The sequence below is a fragment of the Callionymus lyra genome, chromosome 9, assembly GCF_982586985.1.
Source record: "Callionymus lyra chromosome 9, fCalLyr1.hap1.1, whole genome shotgun sequence".
Taxonomy (NCBI): Eukaryota; Metazoa; Chordata; class Actinopteri; order Syngnathiformes; family Callionymidae; genus Callionymus; species Callionymus lyra.
Window position 1 is genome coordinate 12,748,275 of NC_141826.1, and position 20,380 is coordinate 12,768,654.

The 20,380-nt window shown below is 37.8% G+C and overlaps 2 protein-coding genes across 4 annotated transcripts; one reads left to right on the forward strand and one right to left on the reverse strand.

The window, feature by feature from the left end:
* Positions 1 to 1,263: 1,263 nt before the first annotated feature.
* On the reverse strand, positions 1,264 to 8,894 carry LOC148071848 (regulator of cell cycle RGCC). 2 transcript variants are annotated; one of them, XR_015712849.1, is made up of 6 exons: positions 8,742 to 8,894; positions 7,347 to 7,511; positions 5,613 to 5,693; positions 3,277 to 3,339; positions 1,465 to 1,541; positions 1,264 to 1,392 (listed from the first exon to the last, which is right to left on the reverse strand). XR_015712849.1 is itself a non-coding variant. In XM_087799302.1 (5 exons), the coding sequence occupies exons 1-5, from the start codon at positions 8,761 to 8,763 to the stop codon at positions 1,534 to 1,536; spliced, it is 339 nt and encodes a 112-aa protein (XP_087655428.1). In that variant the 5' UTR covers positions 8,764 to 8,894; the 3' UTR covers positions 1,264 to 1,533. The 2 variants fall into 2 exon arrangements, 1 of the variants encoding a protein (XP_087655428.1); XM_087799302.1 differs by having other exon boundaries at positions 1,264 to 1,541.
* Positions 8,895 to 11,192: 2,298 nt separating this feature from the next.
* Positions 11,193 to 16,895, forward strand: pcdh20l (protocadherin 20-like). 2 transcript variants are annotated; one of them, XM_087799301.1, is made up of 2 exons: positions 11,193 to 11,333; positions 13,746 to 16,895. In XM_087799301.1, the coding sequence occupies exon 2, from the start codon at positions 13,896 to 13,898 to the stop codon at positions 16,245 to 16,247; it is 2,352 nt and encodes a 783-aa protein (XP_087655427.1). In that variant the 5' UTR covers positions 11,193 to 11,333; positions 13,746 to 13,895; the 3' UTR covers positions 16,248 to 16,895. The 2 variants fall into 2 exon arrangements, with proteins under 2 accessions (XP_087655427.1, XP_087655426.1); XM_087799300.1 differs by lacking the exon at positions 11,193 to 11,333 and adding an exon at positions 12,754 to 13,178.
* The last annotated feature ends 3,485 nt before the right edge of the window (positions 16,896 to 20,380 follow it).

The following is a 20,380-nucleotide window of genomic DNA, read 5'->3' on the forward strand; positions in this document are numbered from 1 at the left end:
TTCCACAGCCAGGACTAAACCCAAATTGTTCCTCTTGGATCTGAGGTTGAACCATCGATCTGAACCTCCTTTCCAGGACCCTAGAGTAGACCTTACCAGGAAGGCTGAGGAGTGTGATGCCTCTGTAGTTGCCACACAACCTCTGGTCCCCCTTTTTTTCAATAGGGGGACAACCACCCAGGTCTGCCACTCGTCAGATAGACGCCAACATAATGTTGAAGAGACGAGTCAAGCCAAGACAACCCTTCAACACTCAGAGCCTTCAGCATTTCTGGGTGAATCTCATCAATTCCCGCAGCTTTGCCACTGTGGAGATTTTCTGACCACCACAGCGACTTCAACACGAGATCAATGAAGCCCACCCATCAGCCTCCAGCTCCATCTCCACTAGAGAGGGTGGGAAATGATATGAATGTAAATTGTTAGTTTTATCCTTTGTTTAAAAATAACACAGCGATTTATTTTCCTGGATGAAACTGCACTGTTAGCCAAAAATGGTCTTGAAGGCTCTGCAACAAAATGAGAATCATGGAAAACATATGTAGATATTTAAAAAACAATTGCTTGTGAATCGTTTTGGCGCAGAAACCACCGTCAGTGATGGAGCTTGTTGGACGGTTTTGTTGGTTTATCCTCGTCCTGGTCCAGTGAATCACAACGAGCAGAACTAAAAATAGACGGCTGTAAACTCACTAACAGAAATGAAGCGCGGAACATCAATCTAACTCACTGCAAATGAATGTCACGATTTAGAGTGTCCAGAGCCAGAGTTCTTTTAAAGGATAAAGTGTTTCTGCTGAATGATGCCAATGATGAAATGGGGAAAATCATACTGTTAAAATTGTGTTGTTTTGACACTTGTTTTACCTCAAACTATGAATTCTACCTGTGATATTTTGACACCAACTCAAAAATAGTGCATTTCTACCCAATTTTAAAATAAAAAAATAAAAAAAATAAAAGCAGAATTACAGCACAAACCATTGTTTGTCTGACGCACTTCCCTCTTTCAGTCGTGTCGGAGCCACATCCGTGGACTTCCTGTGTTTGCAGAAACTCAAAAGAAGTCCAGGAAGCTCAGGTTGCAGGTGAAAGAGGCTTGAAGAGATGTGCTCTGACACCAGCAGTCTTTTAAGAGGATACATGAAAACTTTCGAGACTGAAGCATCGGCAGCCTGTCAGGAGTGTTTTTGACAGATATCAGGAGTAACAGGAAACTTCCTGCAGCTACATCAGTGTATTTGAATATTGGCTCGAAAAGAATATGGCAGAGAAACACTCAGCTTTATTAATAAAATCCATTTTACATTCAAATATTTACACAAACTTTACAGTGAGTCGCTCCACTCTCACTCGTCCTGCCGGGGGGGTTTTCCGTCTAAGCATGCATTTCTAAAAATGAAATGCCCTTTGTTAACATCTGACATTAACCTTTTTTTTTTTTCCTCCCCAGAGCTGCCAGACCTTTCAGATGGTTCTGGTGGAGATCTGCCTGGCAGCAGCTGGACGCCGCGGCTCGCTGCTCTCTTCTCGTCACATTTCTGCAGGGGAGAAACAGGAATAAGTCGGTGCTTTACTGCCTGATTTGGGGCCCATTAGAGTCTGGCACAATGTGGGAATGGACGGTTTTCCAATTGGCCAGCTGTTACAAGACGAGGACGGCGTGTGTCTCCGGCACCGGCTGAGGGTCTGTTTGGGTTTGATATTTGAGACCATAAGGGTCGGTTACAGTTGATGTCTCAGCTTTGACTTGGGAAGTTTTAGCAGAAAATCATTTTTACAAATACATTCTTGTGTAAAAGTAAGTAAGTAAGAAATGGTTATTTCTAAAGCGCCTTTAGATACATCCCGATCAGGGGTCTCAAACCCAGGTGGGGGTGTTGATTTAAGTGTGTCTTAAGTAAGTAAGTAATTTTTATTTGTATAGCGCTTTTCCAGACCAGGGTCACAAAGCGCTTAAACAATCAAATCTTAAATAGATGTTGGACCTCTGTTGTATCATCAGTATGTGTCTGTTTGTACAAATCTCTTTTTATTTAAATATTTACATTACAAAATGTGCTTTAAAACCACTTTTTTTTCCAGACATAACCACACCCACTCTGTTTTGATTGGTCAAGCATCAAGGTTTGTCACCGCAAGTCATCAATCCCGGAAGTCTCCACCTCCAAAGGACTCATAGTATAAACAAAGTGAGGCGTGTTAACAGCTGGCTGTAGAAGGGGTGAAGCCATTATTACGTCATTATGGACTCTGCTCTCGTAACCTCTTGTTCGCCAAGATTTCCGACGGGAAAGAACTTTATAAAGTAATAACTTTAGAACATTGTCATGATGATGGACTTACTGCATCTTGGATAGGAAGAGTTCAACATTTAAAAAATGTGAGTGAGTCAGGAGAGTTAGGTTTTCACACGCTCTTTAAGCATTTGATTCAAATTTAATTAATATTTAGTTTTTTAATGTTTTCATTGAAATTGAACTGATTTTAGCTTTCAGACGGGCGGTTGTGTCCCCCCTTTCATCCCCTTTACAATGAACATAAGGAGCTAAAATTCAGGATTAGTACGTTTAACATTTAATCAACATTTTTGGACATATTTGAATTTTCACCTCCCTTCCCTTAACCCGATGGAGTGGCCCTTCCCCCCAAAACCATTCACAGAGTAGTCAACGTGATGATTTTCAAGTCGTTTTGTCGAGTGGTTCGGGGGGTTTACAATCAGGTGGACACACATGCACACTCCTCAGTCTAAGCTTTCAAAGGTGGTTGTTGATTTCCTGAACCGGAATCATTTAATTAATCAGCCGTCGTCATCTTTCTCAGCCTTGGATCTACGAGGGCCCCTCGCCGCCACTATCTGCACATCCAGAGACTCCCCCCTTTTGATTGCACGCTCACAAACGCATCCTTGGAAAGATACCGCAGAGATTAACGTGCAACGTTATTTATGTCGGGCGTGCTGATAGCAGTGGATGCATCTGTTGTTCTCTGCGGTTTGCGTTGCTGCCGGAGAGCGAGAACATGCGGTCGCTGTAACATCTGTGTGTTACCATGATAACAGGATCATAACGTTCATGTAGTGAAGTCAAGCTATTATCATTAAAGGCCACGAAGATAGTCCAACCTGAGTCCCCTGACAAGTTATTCACACACAAGAGGCTCTCAGAGATAAACAAGAGACGGAGAGAGAGTAGAATGAACGACTGTAGCAACATCTTTAACACCCTTGGAACCTCAACATACGAGGGAAAGACTGAAAGAGTATCTTCTCACCGGCGAGTTCCCGGTCCAACATGTCGATGAAACGCTCCAGCTCTCTGGTGTCTCCCAGCTTGGCTGCACCAATGGACAGAAAGTGTGTTAATAGAGACAATTGTGCAGCTACAGTCGGAAGTTCTGCATCTCATGAGTGGCCCTGGGGGAAATTATTTTCTCTCAATTAGATGCTGACGCAGCATTTTAGCTGATCAATATGGGATTCATTAGGACAATATTCTGGCTAAATATTCACAAGCCATTGGAATGTTACGATATTAAAACCATTTTAAAAAGATTGAATTAAGTCATAGAGGAACTAGAAAATACTTAAATTCTTATTTTTAAATATATACAACTTTAATTGCATTCATAAACTTGAAGAGTCCTTTTAAGAAACGTACTGATCCAATAAATGTATTTATCGAGCAGAAATTAGTCAATTTTCTAAAGTTAGATATAAAAATAAGATAATAAATAACGAAATGACGTTTTTTTTATGGATGCACAGTATTATATTTGAGAAAGACAGATTAAGTAAAAATAAAGTTACAGGAGAATAAGAAAATACTAAATTGGAAAAAAATATATATTTATATAATTCTATAATTATAATAGGTTAAATAAATGAATATTCAAAAATTACATTCCGCAACTTGATGAATGAATTTTAGACACGTAAGGTAAGGTAAGGTAAGGTAAAACTTTATTGATCCCTCAGGAGGTCTCCTTTGGGAAATTGTTTACGTAATTACGTAATGATATAATAAATGTATTTATTGAGTAGAAACTGTGATATTCGTCTTTTTTTAAAAGTAATTTAATTTACAATTAGTATTAGCTAAAATATTAAATAATATCATTATATGTAGTAAACAAGCAGTAATATGACCAAAGTTTAATTTGGAAATTATCAAATTATTTATTAATAAATGTTTTGTTTTTTTAAGACTTTGGTGATACATGTTTAATATTCGAGAGGGACAGAATTATGAAGTAATAGAGAGAGAGTTGGGAAATACTAATGTTAAAGATAATATATATTGTATATATAAAGATTATATTTTGCTTAATATTTAATATAGACAAAATTGTGCATCATTCTACAGTCGGAAGTTCTACAGCTCATAAGTGGCCCCCTGGGAAATTATTTATCTCTTATAGATTCTGGTGCGGCATCTTTGCTGATCAATAGACAATATTCTTGGAAAGCCTCCACAACCACTTATTTTTGCTGTTCTGATTTCAAAACCATTTATACAAATAAATGTTTTATTTGTATTTTACAAAAATGTCATATCCTTCAGCAATATCGATAGGTCTAATAAATGTATTTAGTGAGCAGACACGGTTACATTTTTTCTAAAAAACTAAAATATAAATACAATTTTTCGTAAATCATTAAATGTAAAATATATTTAAAATATATGGATGTAGGTCCCAGGACAACATGGTCTTAAATAAATACATTTTAATAAATTAAGTAACGTCTTGATGTGTTTCGTGCGACTACTGGTTCCCATATAGAGGTTAACAACAGAAAACCTGAAACACAACATTTTCAATGTGATTACAAACTTAAATAACCACTGATCAAGTATCTGAAATAAAATAAATTTGTTTTAATCTACCAACTTTATAATACACTTTAAATTCCATGAACACCCTGTAGACCTTCCCATTCTTTTAATAATGGTCAGTGGAAAAATATTCCCTTAAATATATGTATTTTTATTTTTAAAAGATAGTAAAAAATTGATTCTAATTTTGGATAAATTATTTTAATTACATTTCTGTTGTGACTTGGAGGTGAAAGGGTGCTGTCAAAGGGCAATAGGAATAAGAAAAAATAAAAGGTTTTTGCTTGGAAGTGATTAAGAAGTGTATTTTGACTACACAACAGCTAATAAACCTAAATAAGCCATGTCATTTTTTGGGGGCCTCACAAGATTGGTTCACACAATTTAAAGTAGATTAATGTTCACGCAGATATTGAAAAAAATAAACAGATATCAGTGTTTACGATAAGATAAAAAACAGATATAATGAATGCCAAATTATAAAGAGAAATCCTAAAACGGTAAAATTACTGGGATTTCTTGGTGAAATACCAGCAAATTAGACCTCGCCTGGTGATACAATTTTAATTTGACCCTCTAATAAGAACTCAAGTTCCGTAGACACTCAAGTCAATGATGGGAGTCGCTTCCAATAAATTGCCATTACAGTCACAGCGGCTGGCTTTTGTTGTGCGAGAAACAAAAGAACCCCCCGCTCGTGGTGTGCCGTGATAGTGATCAGAGCCAGAGTGATAGTGATCAGTGGAACACGGCGGGGCTATCTGAAGGATGTACCTCTGGACGACTGCGTTAATCCGGCGGTGTGAAGCTCCTCCTCGCTGGCATTCAGACTGTTTCCCATGGAAGCCTCGCTGCCTGGGAGGAGGGGGAGGGAAAATCAACATGAGACTAGAGCGATGCAAATGAACGATAATAATGACAATCCGGGCGCCACGTTCAGACCCGACGCTTTTCATTAAAGCATTCAAATGGAGCTTAAATGTCTATGCGACTCCCAGGCGAGGCGCTTTCAAAGCAAGTCGTCGGCTTGAACACTAGGGGGCCAAACACTATTTCAATAATGATGCCACGTGGGAGAAGAAAAACACACTTCCTGCTTTAATGTTTTCACAATCTTGAATGTAAAACACGAAAAATAAAGTCAAATAAGGTCTCAGACTTTGCGGCGGTAAACAAACAAAAGAGAAGGTTTCGTAGAGATGAGCTTCTTTAATGAGCTGTTGGTGTTTAAGTCGACAAAAGCGGAGGGTTTTGGGGAATTCAGGGTCAGAGACGAACAATTAACAGACAATATTGTTTAATAATTACTGATTTTAGAAGTTTAATTTCATCTATTTTTCATAATTAGACCGTGTTTTTGCCAGTGTTTCAATTCATTTATTATTAAGTGCCGCAATAGAAGCAGTTATCATCGTTATCATGTTCATATACATTTATGCAGGTTAATGTTACAACAAAAATACTTTATTGTATTGTTTTCACTTCCTATGGTTTTCAGTTTAGCTTCATTGTTTTATAATGTTTTTATTTAATATGTTGTAAACAAAAAATGCATTTCCTGTTTTAAAAAGGTCTTGTTTCCCTCATTTAAGTTGACAAGTTCCTCTCTTAAATGTTGGGTTGTCTTCTTAAACAAAAAATGTAATTTAAATTAAGTAAAATCCTACTTGTTAGCGTTATAAAGTTGAGCAACTACTTTTTTACATTTTGAAACTATTGTCTTAGTCACAAACTTGAGGCGTGGGGGCCATATTTGGGCCAGTCAACATGTCCTGAAAACTGTAGTGTTTGTGAATCAAAAGGAATTTGTTACTTTGAGGATGGACTTCATTTTCCTTTTGCTATTGATGCTTAAATAGCTGTTAATAATCGAATAAGAGACTCATTCCGGGTTTTTTTCTTTTGTTACCGTACAGAATAAAATAAATGAGAAGAAAAAAAAGAAAATATAAAATAAATTTAAATTAAATCCAATGATGATCAAGAGTTCTTAGAGTATATGATAGACCTGCTACAAATGAATGTTAATATATTTAATGTTAGTTAAGGAGACTACTTTTATTTAACAAATACACTTAATGGCATGATTTCACTTCATATAATTTTCATTGTTGTTTCATTTTTTGTTTTCATTTCAATATATGTTGTAAAAAAAGTGCATTTCCTTTTTTAAAAGTTCAAAGCGAGCTCTAGTCTCGCCTTCAAAGCCACACGGCATTTCCGTAAAGAAACAGAAAGATCTCGTTTCCCGCATTTAAAGTCACAAGTTCCTTTTCAAATACTTTATATACTTTAAGACATGTATAGAAAACTGTCAAATGTTTGTGAATCCATGTTACTATGAGAAAATATCATTTATTTCTGCTAGTGACGCTAAATCCGCCGTTAATAATCTAATGAGGGACTCATTCTGTCTGGATTCTCTTTAACATTTTGGCCCCTCGTGTGGTCTGAACCCGGTGGTCTGAATACACATCGTTTCTCATAGAAGATGGTTAATATTCTCACAGTAGTCAGAATCCTCCACTCCGCTGTCGTCCCCCAGCGAAGCGCGGCTCTTGGCCTCCTTCAGCACGTGCTGGTACGCATGTGGTTTGCTTCGCGTGGGGACCTTCAGCTCCTCCACCACATCCTGGAACTCTTGCAGCAGCTTGCTCAGCTCCAGCTCGACGTCTGTGGAAAAAGTGACTTCAGCCCGCAGAGAAAAAAATGTTTCACACTAACTGCAATAAAACACTGATGCGAGCACCAGTGGAAAGAACGAGTCAGTGTCCAGAACTCGCCACGAAGTCAAATCCTTTACTTATGACCTGTGAATGTCAGCGACATTTTGACTAAAAGTAAATTGAAATACTTTAAGAAATGCTGTGAAATATTGGTATGAGTTGACTAGATAGATGTACTACTTTTTTTCAATAAAACAAAAGAAAACTCTGAAAATAATTCATTTGGACTTTACAGTTGCATAAGAGCTGAAATTAATACGTATTAAATATGATTAAATTGTTTCGAAACTGGACCCATTACATATTTTTAAAGGGGGGAGGTAATCTGCCTCCTTACTATTATAAGTACTGAAATTCTGGATATATTGCTTATGTATTATATATGGTTTAAAAATCATTGAAATCTGATGTATTTTTTTTATTTCCCTAGTATTTAAAATGTACTTGCACTCCCCCTTAAACTGCTCACTGATGGATCCATAGTCTCACTGAACTCATTTTTAGAAAATTACAATACCAAACTTATACTCGGTTTAAATTCTACAAGAGAATTACATTTTTAACTTCACCCGCAGAAACGTGTGTACATGTGTTACCTGTATATTGTAATAACATATCAAAGAATAATGATTTTCTAAAGAATTAATAAATAATTACAATTTAAAAATGACCAAAAATAAAAAGGTTTTTTAACAACAAATAAAATAATTCAAAATACAAACATTTCTGAAAAACAAATACAATAATTATAGCTTTACAATTTACAATATAAATGACACAGCTTTAAAAGAAATGTATTTTTAATGACATCTATAAAGTTTATCATTTTTTTTCTTTTTTTTTTAAATATTTTAACCTGAATGCAGTCAGAGGTTGTTAAACATTCCTCTACACGAAAATAATCTTTTATTAATTAGTCAGAAAAAGATATGCTCCAAGTCCATTTATTCAGACTTAAAACGGTTCAGATACTCAAGAACTGTTATGTATCACCCAAAAAGCAAGATTATAGTAACATAACTTTAAGAACTTGTATAAGATTTAATGAAAATAGTCAAAGCACAGAAAGAGCAGCATATATTACAATTTTTTTTACATTTCAAGTTAGAATTATTTATGTTAAATGGTTTTTAAATACAGATGTTATTTTTCTCAGGATGAATTTAAACCTACTCACCTGTTTTGACAATTGAAGACATGGTGAAATTCTTTCCGACTTCTTTCTCTCGACTCTTGAGGAGTTTTCAGTCTCACGGCAGAGGAAAGTTTGTTGTGAATTCTCTTCAGCTGAAGCCTGTGGCTGGAACCGACCAATCGCGTCGCAGCAGGACCCCACGTTCACTGTAGATGGAAAGAAAGGGAGGCGGAAATACGAGTGAGTCATTATGTAACCCAGACTTTTCCCATCATCGCAAGAAATAGGAAAATGGGACTGAGTTTTGACTCCATCCATATTTATTACATAATAATAAAACTACTTTGCGAGGAAATGAATAAATAAAACTTAGCAAACTTTTCAGCGGATTCAGGTCTTAAGGGTTATTCTTTCTCACACACATGAGATATATTTATATATTGTTGCGCAACATAAGCAGTTTTAAGTACTTTTAATTATTTTAATTTCTCTGGGACTAAACTAAACGAAGCTAAAACAGAATGTTCACCATGTTATAGGAATAAATCATTATGAAAAACAGAAAGATTACTCCAACATTAAATGAATTAACAACACACAAACATTTAAAAACAAACATTCTGTTAGCCAAGCGGGTTTTTTTGTTGGTTTGGATTTGTAAATAAGATCACAGAATGTAATGTTGCGATTTTGTCATCTATTTAAAACGCTGCATTTTTTATGATTTTAAATACGGTTGGTGTCAATGAGCTCGGCAGACAGCAGGGGGCAGTAGTAAGTAAGTTAGTAAGTAATTTGTATTAATATAGCACTTTTCCAGACCAGGGTCACAAAGCGCTTAAAAAATCAAAACAATATTCAATAAAGTATATACTTTAAAAGGTCAAGATAACACTGACCTATGATAACACAGGAGTTCCAGAAAATCAAGGAAAAGCCTGCACAAATAAAACGTCTTAAGAGGAAGTGTCATTCATGTTGCACCTCGATCTCAAGAGAGAAAGAACGAAAAATACTTCAAAAGCATTGAGGGTCCAGGTGGCATTTAGGAAAAAACAACATCTTATCCTGAAAATTCCTCGAAACCCGTTTATGATCCAAACAATCATTGGCCGAGTTAATAAATATCTGGTTGTCATAAATATAAATAAATGTCCAATTAATTCTCTTTTAGAAGTTTGTTTTGCCGAAATCAGTGGAGCTCATGTTTCTCCACTGATCACAAACATCAATAAAACTCTAACTGCAAGAAACTTGCTCAACATTCCTTTCAGACAAATTGAGATCATTAATAGTTCAAGTCGAATTAAATTCATGCAGAAAAACATCCGAGAGTTTCGCCTGCAACATTGATGACACGAGAGATTTCTGCCTTCAAATGTCTTTCCACATTTTAGTTCAATTTCATTTATTTGTAATTATTTAGCAAAAGGTCAGCATGAAAAATGCGATGCCCCCAAGCTATAGACACGTCGTCAGCTACACTAGCTCAAACTAGATGGATCAGGAAGTATGTGGGTTCCAGAACCAGTTTTAGAACCAAACTTTGATTTGTCAATTTACTCTCTAAACCAAATGCCATAATTGACATTTGACTGAGACTTGATCGAGACAAATGATTCTGATTGGTCTACACTCTGAAATTATTCAATCGGATTCATCAGTCAGGATTATTGACAGCTTCACTTCAGAACACAGATGAGCAAAATCTTCTTATTTTAACTTCAACCCTCCCCATCAACAACATTTCCTGAAATATTAGTTAAAATATGTTCAGGTCAGGTAAATAAAATAGGGGTACACAGAGTGACCAAGTTTAAAATATACATTTTTTATTTATTTTTATTTGCCAGAACACAATCATCGATACAAAACCAACAGCACAAAAAACTAGCAAATCAGCTAACGTCATGCTTTAACTCAGGGGTCCCCCCAAGTTTTTTGTACCACAGACCTGTATTATAGTCATAGACCAAACCTTCACATAAAAACAGCCAAAAATAAATCACATAAAGTTTGTGTTTCACTTATTCTTCCTTATGTTCTTGATTTTTTAAATAAACTTGACATAAATAAGCGTCTTGATGAGTCAAGAGCCACATGCTAATTTCACTTAATAATCAATAATACACATTTAATAATTTCCTGTTCGGCCTGGTAAAAAAAAAAAATCATTATAAAAACCAGAAAGATTACTACAACATTAAATGAAGTAACAACACACAAACATTTAAAAACAAACATTCTGTTACTCAAGCGTTTGTTTTTGTAGGTTTGGATTTATAAATAAATAAGATCACAGAATGTAATGTTGCGATTTTGTCATCTATTTAAAGCACTGCATTTTTTTATGATTTTAAATACGGTTGGTATCAATGAGCTCGGCAGACAGCAGGGGGCAGTAGCATTCAAGTAGTAAGTAAGTAATTTGTACTTGTATAGCGCTTTTACCAGCCCCCGAACCAGGGGTTGGGGACCACTGCTCGAAAGCTAGTTTTCAAAAAGCAAGAAAACACAAACACTACACACCAGATCAACGGAACAAACACATTTTCCTCCATCAGAGACCTTCAATCAGTCAAACAACTCAGTCATGAAAAACATTAGCACCATGTGGATTAACAGCAACCGCAGGTATTGTTTTTCTATTCACTTGTAATGTCATTTCTTTCAACCTCTCACAGGCATGTCAGGGTTTGTTTTTTTGTTGCATTGGAACATTGTTTCATCTTATACAAGTCTTATAATAAGCTAAATCATTTTAGAAATGTATCCACTGTATGAGGTTTTGTGTCAAACCGACACGAAATGTTTCAATTGTTTTAGTCCAAACAGGCTGAGCAGGCAAACTGTGCCTTTGATGTGAAGAGTTTTGAAAATATGGCAGCAAAGTGTTGAAATTGGTTTTAGAAAGGTTGTGCGGAAACAAACTGTAAACAAGGATCATTCCAGCTTCTTTCGTCAATTGTAAGGTTCTCCCTCTGGTGTATGGGATAATACTAATACTTCTTCAGGTGTACATGCGTTACCTGTATAGTGTAATAACATATCAAAGAATGATTATTTTCTAAAGAATTAATAAATAATTACGATTTAAAAATGACAAAATACATAGGCTTTTGTAACAACAAATGAAATAATTAAAAATACATACACTTTTGAAAAACAAATACAATAATTATAGCTTTAAAATGTACATTATAAATTACAAAGCTTTCAAAAACTGTATTTTTAATGACATCTATAAAGTTTTCAATTTTTTTTTTTTTAGATATATATTAACCTGAATGCAGGCAGAGGTTGTTAAACATTCCTCTACACGAAAATAATCTTTTATTAATTAGTCAGAAAAAGATCTGATCCAAGTCCGTTTATTCAGACTTTAAACGGTTCAGATACTCAAGAACTGTTAGTTAACTAAAGTATCATCCAAAAAGCAAGATTATAGTAACATAACTTTAAGAACTTGTATAAGATTTAATGAAAATAGTCAAAGCACAGAAAGAGCAGCATATATATATATATATATATATATATATATATATATATATTTCGTCAATTGTAAGGTTCTCCCTCTTGTGTATGGGATAATACTGATACTTCTTTACACCCCATGAATAATATATACCTTTAAAATGTTAAAGATTCAAATTATATACCGAAAACGTGTAAAAATTATTAAAAGTTAAAGACCTCTTGTAAACTAAAGGATTGGACAGAGATGGGGTTTTAAAATTTTTTTTTTTAAAAAACCCTGAGACGCAAGTTCATCCAGCAAACATGGGAACAGCACAGCTTACAGTTTACTCAAAGAATTCTCTCTGCGGGAGCCATTCGGATCCGGCTCCACTTCTGAGAGGTTGTTTTATTTGCAAATGAAACCGTCATGGTTCCGTGTAAGGCAGGGCCAAGTCATAGTTGACTTACTGGCAGCGAAGGCGTCGTGTCACGGACATGGAACTGCTCCTTAATCCCGCGTCGATTCTCGAGCAGCGTTCGGACGATCAGAAGAATTTCGTTTACCACGGTCGTTTTTCTCGAGACCGCGGTTGCTTTCTGAAGAGATGGACTGTGATAGGAGATGAATTGAGAGGCTGTTATCCCATTAATCATTAAAGTAAAACAGCTTACAGGTGTAGAAACAAATTAACGTTGTAAGCACTTTTGACATTGACGCATTAATCCTGTCCCGGATCGTTTAGAGGCAAATGTGTACAAAACACGGACCATATGCTTAGTCATTCTTTAATCATGCAGGTCCACCTGTTATTCCGACAACTCCTCCTGTGTCGGGGCGAGACAGGCAGGTGGGAGGATCATGTGATGAATTATGCCTTCAGCGGTGTGGATTTAGGTTGCCGGCTTCGGTCCTCGGACCTCATTTGCTGCAGGGAAGGTGTGCAAGGAGGTGTGTGTGTGTGTGTGGGGAGCACAGGCCATGGGACGCCGGAGAATATGAACAGAGCTCGAGCACTCCAGGTCAGTAAGTCAAGAGAAATACAAAGAAACGCTTTATCCATCTGACACCAAAAGTATATTTCTTCAGCTGGGTGTCTGTACTTTGTAGCGCCTTCGAAGGCAATTTCATGTGTGACCCGATGACTTTCCCCGATTGTGTTCTAGTCAACTCGTCTCTCAGTTATGAAGTCTGTTGTTTTTTTTTTTGGTCTCCTTGTTGAACGTTTGACAACTTAAGGAAAATTGCTGAACGTACAATAAATACATTCGTTTCATAGTGACAGGTTTTTTACATCCGAGCTAAGCATAACAAATCTCCTCCAGATTAAAGACATCAAAGTATGTTCTAAGCTGAACATCGGAAAATTCCCCAGTGGTCCGTGTTCAGGTAGATGAGAATAATTGATTGCAGATAAATGGAAGCATCATATTTCCTTTCATCCACAATCTTCTTTCAAAGGCGCTCGTTCAGGCGTGATGATTAATCCTACTTGCTACCTGGGAAAAAAATTCCACTACAAAGTGTATCAAAAGACAATATGAGTTTACCGTGTTACCTCTGGTGTTTTCTTCCATTCCCTCCTTCAGAACCTGCTGCTTGTGGTCCAACTGAGGCTGGCGGTTTACGGATCTCTGTGGTTCTCCGTCAAAGAGGAGCAGGAACCTGGCACTTTGGCCGGATCGTTGGGTCGACACTTCCCACCTCCGTACCAACTGCTGAACCAGGACTACCTGTGGATGGACAAAAACACGGGGAATTTCTACACGACCGAGCGAAACATGGATCGGGAGTCGCTCTGCCCGGAGGACACAAAAGCCGAAGAATGCATTCTTCTGCACAATGCCATCGTGGGGCCCTCTAAGGACCTCATACAGTTCCCTGTGATCATCGAAGACATAAACGACAATAGACCTCATTTTGAAAACAATCAAATCCACCTGAATGTGTCTGAAGATGTTGCATTAGGGACCAGTTTGTTTCTAGATGTTCAGGCTCATGACAGAGATTCCGGTCGTAACGGCGAGCTGCACTACCGCCTGGAATCTACCGGCGACGTTTTCAGCTTAACGATGGACGAAGAGTATTTTATTACAGTCGTTGTTCGAGCGGCTCTGGACAGGGAGACGCGGGATGAGTATCGAATGGCACTCGTGGTCAGCGACGGCGGCTCGGAAGCATTAAGCGCTACAGCGACTCTAATAGTCGCCGTGATGGATGCTAACGACAACTGTCCCAGCTTTACCTCAGACAGCCCTCGCGGAGTTAATGTATCAAGAGACTCGTCGAGGAACGCAGTGGTCGCTCAGGTCGAAGCTACCGATCCAGATTCGGGCCCGAATGCCGCCATCGTTTACTCCTTTCAAAGTCCAATGTCAGAACCAGCGAAAAGACTCTTCAGCATCGACAGGCAAACTGGACAAATCAGACTGAAGGGAAACTTTGACGACTCCGATGGGGAGATTGTGTTAAAAGTGTTGGCCAGTGGTCCCCTGTGCCCCCCAGATGACACCCAAGTCGTCGTCCACGTGCTCCCTAAAGCGAAGAATGAGGAAGAGCCGAGGTTAAAAATCGGGTTCATCGCAGAGCATCGAGGCCAAACCCTAGTTATACCGGAAAACCAAGCCCCGACTGTCGTCGCCGTTTTGGAACTGGAGGGCGACGGCAGGTTGAAAGGCTCGTCACTTGCCATCCGAGGCCGTGTACCCTTCAGTCTGAGCCTGCAGAACGGCAAATATCTGCTTTCCACATCAAAGCCGCTCGACTTCGAGAGGGAACGCAAACATCATATCTCGGTGGTGGCAAAAGGATCCAACACCGAGTCTGCGCTCCATGTGATCAATGTGCTGGTGTCGGATGTCAATGATAATGTTCCGCGCTTCCTACAGTCTCACTACCAGCTGGAGGTGGAAGAAAACAACCAGCCGGCGACGGAGCTGATAAAAGTCTCCGCTTCGGATGCAGATAGCGGAAACAATGGCAGAGTTTCCTACAGACTGCAAGAAACGACCGTATTTAGTGTCGACCCGACCACCGGCGTCCTGACTGCGTCGACCTCGCTGGACCGGGAGCGGCAGGACTCGTACGAGCTCATCGTGTACGCCACGGATGGTGGGACCCCTAAACTGGAGTCGTCCGCCACAATATCCGTCCACGTTCTGGACCTAAATGACAACCCGCCGGTTTTTCTAAGCCAACATTTTATCTTCTTCATCTCGGAGAACGTACCCCAGTTTGCGCAGGTGGGGAAAGTCGGGGTGACGGATCCGGACGAAGGGTTGAACGGGGACATTGAGATTCATGTGGCTAACCAGAGTGGCCCGTTTGTTGTGGATAACCTCCAGAGGACGCTGCGCACCACAACGTCTTTAGACAGGGAAGCCAGCGACCACTATGAGCTCCATCTGCTGGCCAGAGATTACGGTCGCCCCATTTCTTTGACTTCTACTGCTAAGGTAACTATTTTTGTGGAGGACATCAATGATAACAGACCCAAAGTGGTGTTTCCGGACAGTAATTTCACCTGCCTGGCGGTCTCTCCAGCGACCCCCAAAGGCACCACGCTGACAAAGATACACGCCACCGATGAAGATTCAGGTCTTAATTCAGAGATCACATATACACTTTTAACTTACGATCCTGTTCAGAGAAGGAACCCATTCCACGTTGACCCAAAATCAGGGAATATCACTTTAGCCCAGCCGTTGTTGGTGAAGGACTTCGGGATGCACCACTTGTTGGTCATCGTCAGCGATCGGGGTAAACCGGCACCTCTTCACGCCACTGTGTGGGTCAATCTGTTGGTCAACGAGAGTGCAGGACCCTGCCAGCTGGACCGCGCACCCACATGGACCGGACCACCTGACCTGGTGTATCAAAAGCCGTCACGGTCCCAGATCTGCGAGGGCGTCACCGGCAGGACTGCGGAGCAGACTCTTAAAGTTGCCGTCGGCATGATGGTGGTTTCCATTTTCCTGCTGCTGTTGACCACAGTCGTTTATCTGAAGCACAGAAGAAACCAGAACAAGAGTTGTAACGTTGAGGAGAATAAGATTCCACTGAGGATCAAAGACAAATGTAACGGTGACTGAAGAGGCAGAAATAAAGTGCAGTTTCAGAACCACCGATAGGAAACGTGTAGCAACAAATCTGTGGAACGAATAATAAAACCTTCACATGAAAGTTGATCTTCTTACATGTACTAGTTTAATGTACTCTGTATTTTATAAAGTCAACTTATGTTTTTTGCTAGTTCTCGAAAGAAGCACCGGTTAGAAGCCATACAAGTGAGTGACGATTCCCTCAAAATATTCCTAAATCCAGACAGAACAACAGAATACAACAAACATCTTTTAAATACGTTTTTTCGATAACTCACACACAGGCAAACAGAACAGAACATACATATCTCCTTGGCAGAGGTAAATAAAACATTTATGGAGGATAATTAAAATCCTGTTTTTCTATTACATTCCCATGTATCAGTTGAACATTCCCTTGTGTCATATGCCTCAATGCTCCATGTCGTTTTTTTCCTTTTTCGATTCGTTATTTATAGAAAAACATACATTTGCATTATATGTCGACTCGTGATGTTTAACTATTGACATTTTATGCGTTTAAATACCTGCAATTTCTGAAAATGCATTCTATTATTAAAACTAAAAAGGTACACCTCATTCAAGATGGGTTTTTTGTAAAACTCTCAGCTTTTGTTTCGAACGGATTTAATAAAAACAATTGTATTAATCCCTCTTTTGTTAATAATTAAAATTATTCTTGTTTTATTAAATTTTTCATTCAAGGTAGTTTCAAAAGCTGTTAAGATTTGCAAAGAATGGAGGCGTTCAACATGGAAAATTGGCAGCATCTATAAACGCTCAAGATTATAATAACATTTATTTTAAAGTCAACAGCAGATAAATGTGCCCCCGAAGGGAAAAGTGTGGCTTGAAAGATGAAGACAACGGCATTTAGGGACACAATACGGGCCGGACCCTGCAGCAAGGAGAGGTAATGGCCTACTTAGTTGATTGCTCCTTTCTCAGATTTCCAACTTTGAATGAAAGGCAGTATTTGGAGCTTCAAAAGAAGGGCTTGATGTTTCTTTGGTCGAGAGGGCGATGAGAGTACCTGAATAGGCGTTCAGCGATGAAGAAGGGAGAGGCACGCCATTCTCTCGAGTCGCTTGCCTCACACCTGTCACCTGATACTCCACTCCTCACCCACGGTGCAGGATCACAGCCGTCGACAGGCCTACTGTACTTCATTTGGAGAAAAAAAACAACAAAAAAAAATTCACAAAAACTCAAGCATGTTATTTTTTCATGTCAGCATGAAGTGTTTCAATTCTTTAAAAGGAAATTGGCTCTTTTGGAGTCGCTCTGACATTGAAGCTGGTATCAAATGTTGCAGAGTGACGCGTCAAGAATCAAACATCAAAAATCTGTACAATCGTACAGTTTTAATGTCGACGCCGAACAGAGGAATCACCTGTTGTTGCCGAGTGTCAACATATGGGCCAGTAAATGAATGTACAACAGCCTGAATATAAGAGAGCAAAAGCCTGTGCAACAGCAGCCGAGTCTCTCTGGGGGTTTCTGAACCAGCAGCTCAAAAATAAATAATAAGCCTTAGAGCAAGTAGTTATGAAAATATGGAGGATTAAAAGACTCAGCAAGTAGAAAATTATAATCTTTTTTAAAGAGGCAACCAGTAACAGAAGGTGTTTATAATCCTCTTGAACAACTTGGTTATACATTTATTAAGCATTTTATAGCAATTTTTTATGCCATTAAGAATTAACTGAGCCGTTTGATAAACAATATTTATGTCAACTGCACTGTCAATGTTAATTGAGATAGCGACTACGTTAATAAATAAGCATCACCAATTCAAACAAATGTTAAAGTACAGTTGGAAAAAGATTTATGTATTTTCTAATATTTTCTTTCGTTTTAACATGTATATTTATATAAAGTATAATTCTAAATTATATCTAAAAGATTTACTTCAGATTATCAATATGGCTTTTAAAAATAATTAAATATCCACAATATTGTACGTATATTAAATTATACTTCTATAATTGTAGATTAAAAATACCTGTTGAATAATTTTAAAATGTGTTTTTTATTGTTTTAGGTAGATTGGAGGTCAAATCTTCCAACAATTAAAATATGAAATGTTCAACCATTAAATACAATATATATATATATTATTCATTAAGTGCATTGTTAACATCTGTCCAATATAGGAAATTAAAAGCTAAGGAAATATCTGCTGCTGCATGTTTAATTAATATGTGATTTTTAATGAACCAGTTTGATGATTTTTATAAGCAACACTTTACCAGACGCTGCAGCAGGTAAAAGCTGCCACCTACTGGACACTTACGGAGCCACATGGGAAATAAACCTATGGAAGAAGAAGACATTATGCGCCACCAGAGTCATAGAAAACATTCCAAAAAAATACAAAATAGACTCCATCATTTCATCACCATAAAGAAATGTATTAAACATATTTTGGTTTCCAAGAAAAAAAAAGCTTGATATTGGACACTTCTGATTATTCACCTTCTAGTGATCTTTGGAACCTGTAACTTGCTGGATTCCTAAAATAGTCTGGACTTAAATTATTCAACTGCCTCTGCAAGTCAGATATGAATCACTAAATGCAAGTCAATACACACAGAAATACACACACATTAGAATACTCATGCCAACAAACATGTATGAAATTATATGATGATCAAAAAAAAAGAACAATATCGATCTTGAACGACACGATTTGTGTTTTTATAAAAATTGTTGAAGTCCCTTTGAAGCTCCTTACAATAAACAAAAGAAGCTGAAATTCTGAAATATTGTGTATGGTTCCAATTTAATAAAAAGACATAATTGAATTGTCAAGTCAATTACTAACACTCATTTATATTGTGTTTTAGATAACATTTCTAACGTTATAAGTAACTATTGTCCCTCCCCATTAACACCTTTCTCTCCCGAGTCTGGTTCTGCTCGAGGGTTTCTGCCTGTTAAAAAGATGTTCTTCTAAAGGACTATCGCTCTTCTCTTCGCTCATATACTGTTATTTAAACTGTGGGTTTCATTCCAGGGAAGTCCCTTTCAGGTTAAAAAATATTTGTATAATGTTCATTTATATTGGGCTGAAACGATGCCATGATTGGAATGCTTTGCCTGGTCTACCTTCATGCAAGGCTTCTGAATAAATAGAATATGATTTAACTTTTAAGCTCACAAGAGCAATGTTTCCTACTTTTTTAGGATTTGGACGCCGTCGTCTCAATCCTGTTCTTCATTTGTTTTATACTTCAAATCTAAACCAGGGTTTGTCCAATCAAAAAGGGCTTCATTGGAAGAGTGGCCAAATGTTAAAAGTCACATCTCATACCAGAAGTTCAAAATACAAAACAAATATACCTTGATCACAGTACAACACAAAATTGAAACCTTGAAAACTTTTCAGTATTGAGAAATAGCATCAACAACAAGTGGCTTCGATTTTTAACTCTAAGAGCTTCTCATAAAAAAGCTTGTTCGGTTGTGATCTTTAAAAAAAAGTTTCATTTTAGAACATTGTGTATTTGTGTGTAATCGGGTTCAATACAGTTTATAACGAAGGCTGTGGGCCGCATGGAAACTTACCATCTAGATTTAACACACATTTCAAATAGTCACTTGATTTACTGATAATCTTTCATATTTAATTCATGTTTAATAATCCTTGCCTTGCATTAAAATCGATTCATTGCAACAACTCAAATTCACAGGCCTCAGGTCAGATAAAGCAACAGCCCAGCAAGTCGCTTGGGAACAGATTCTCTGTAGAAGACAACAAACTTTGGTGAATTTTAGGGACCCTCACGTGCGACGGCCATCTTAGAAGACAAGTGTTAAGAATCACTGACCAATCCTACATGCATTCTGGCATTCATGGAAGTTTGTCTCTGACTTTTGCATATTTCACTAACCGAGCAATCTTCTCTTAAACTCATCCATTGCTGTGTCTCAAATCGCATACTTCTCTTAGTATACTAGAAGTTAGTATGCATCAGGATAGTGTACGTACTAACTAGTGCGCAAATTCTCAACAGATAGTATGTCTCAAATCAAACACTGCTGCTACACACTAACAGGAAATGACGTGACAGCTTCTTCTTCTTTTTAACGATGGTTGCAACCAGCTGTTTGAACGCTAT

What these genes read in the sequence shown, in the direction of transcription:
- pcdh20l (XM_087799300.1), top strand. Translation starts at nt 12,930, where the DNA reads ATGCTTAGTCATTCTTTAATCATGCAGGTCCACCTGTTATTCCGACAA. An exon ending in ACAGAGCTCGAGCACTCCAG is followed by an intron (nt 13,179 to 13,745) that starts GTCAGTAAGTCA and finishes TCCCTCCTTCAG; the next exon opens with AACCTGCTGCTTGTGGTCCA.
- LOC148071848 (XM_087799302.1), bottom strand. Translation starts at nt 8,763, where the DNA reads ATGTCTTCAATTGTCAAAACAG. An exon ending in GTCTTCAATTGTCAAAACAG is followed by an intron (nt 7,512 to 8,741) that starts GTGAGTAGGTTT and finishes CTTTTTCCACAG; the next exon opens with ACGTCGAGCTGGAGCTGAGC. An exon ending in AGTGGAGGATTCTGACTACT is followed by an intron (nt 5,694 to 7,346) that starts GTGAGAATATTA and finishes CCCTCCTCCCAG; the next exon opens with GCAGCGAGGCTTCCATGGGA.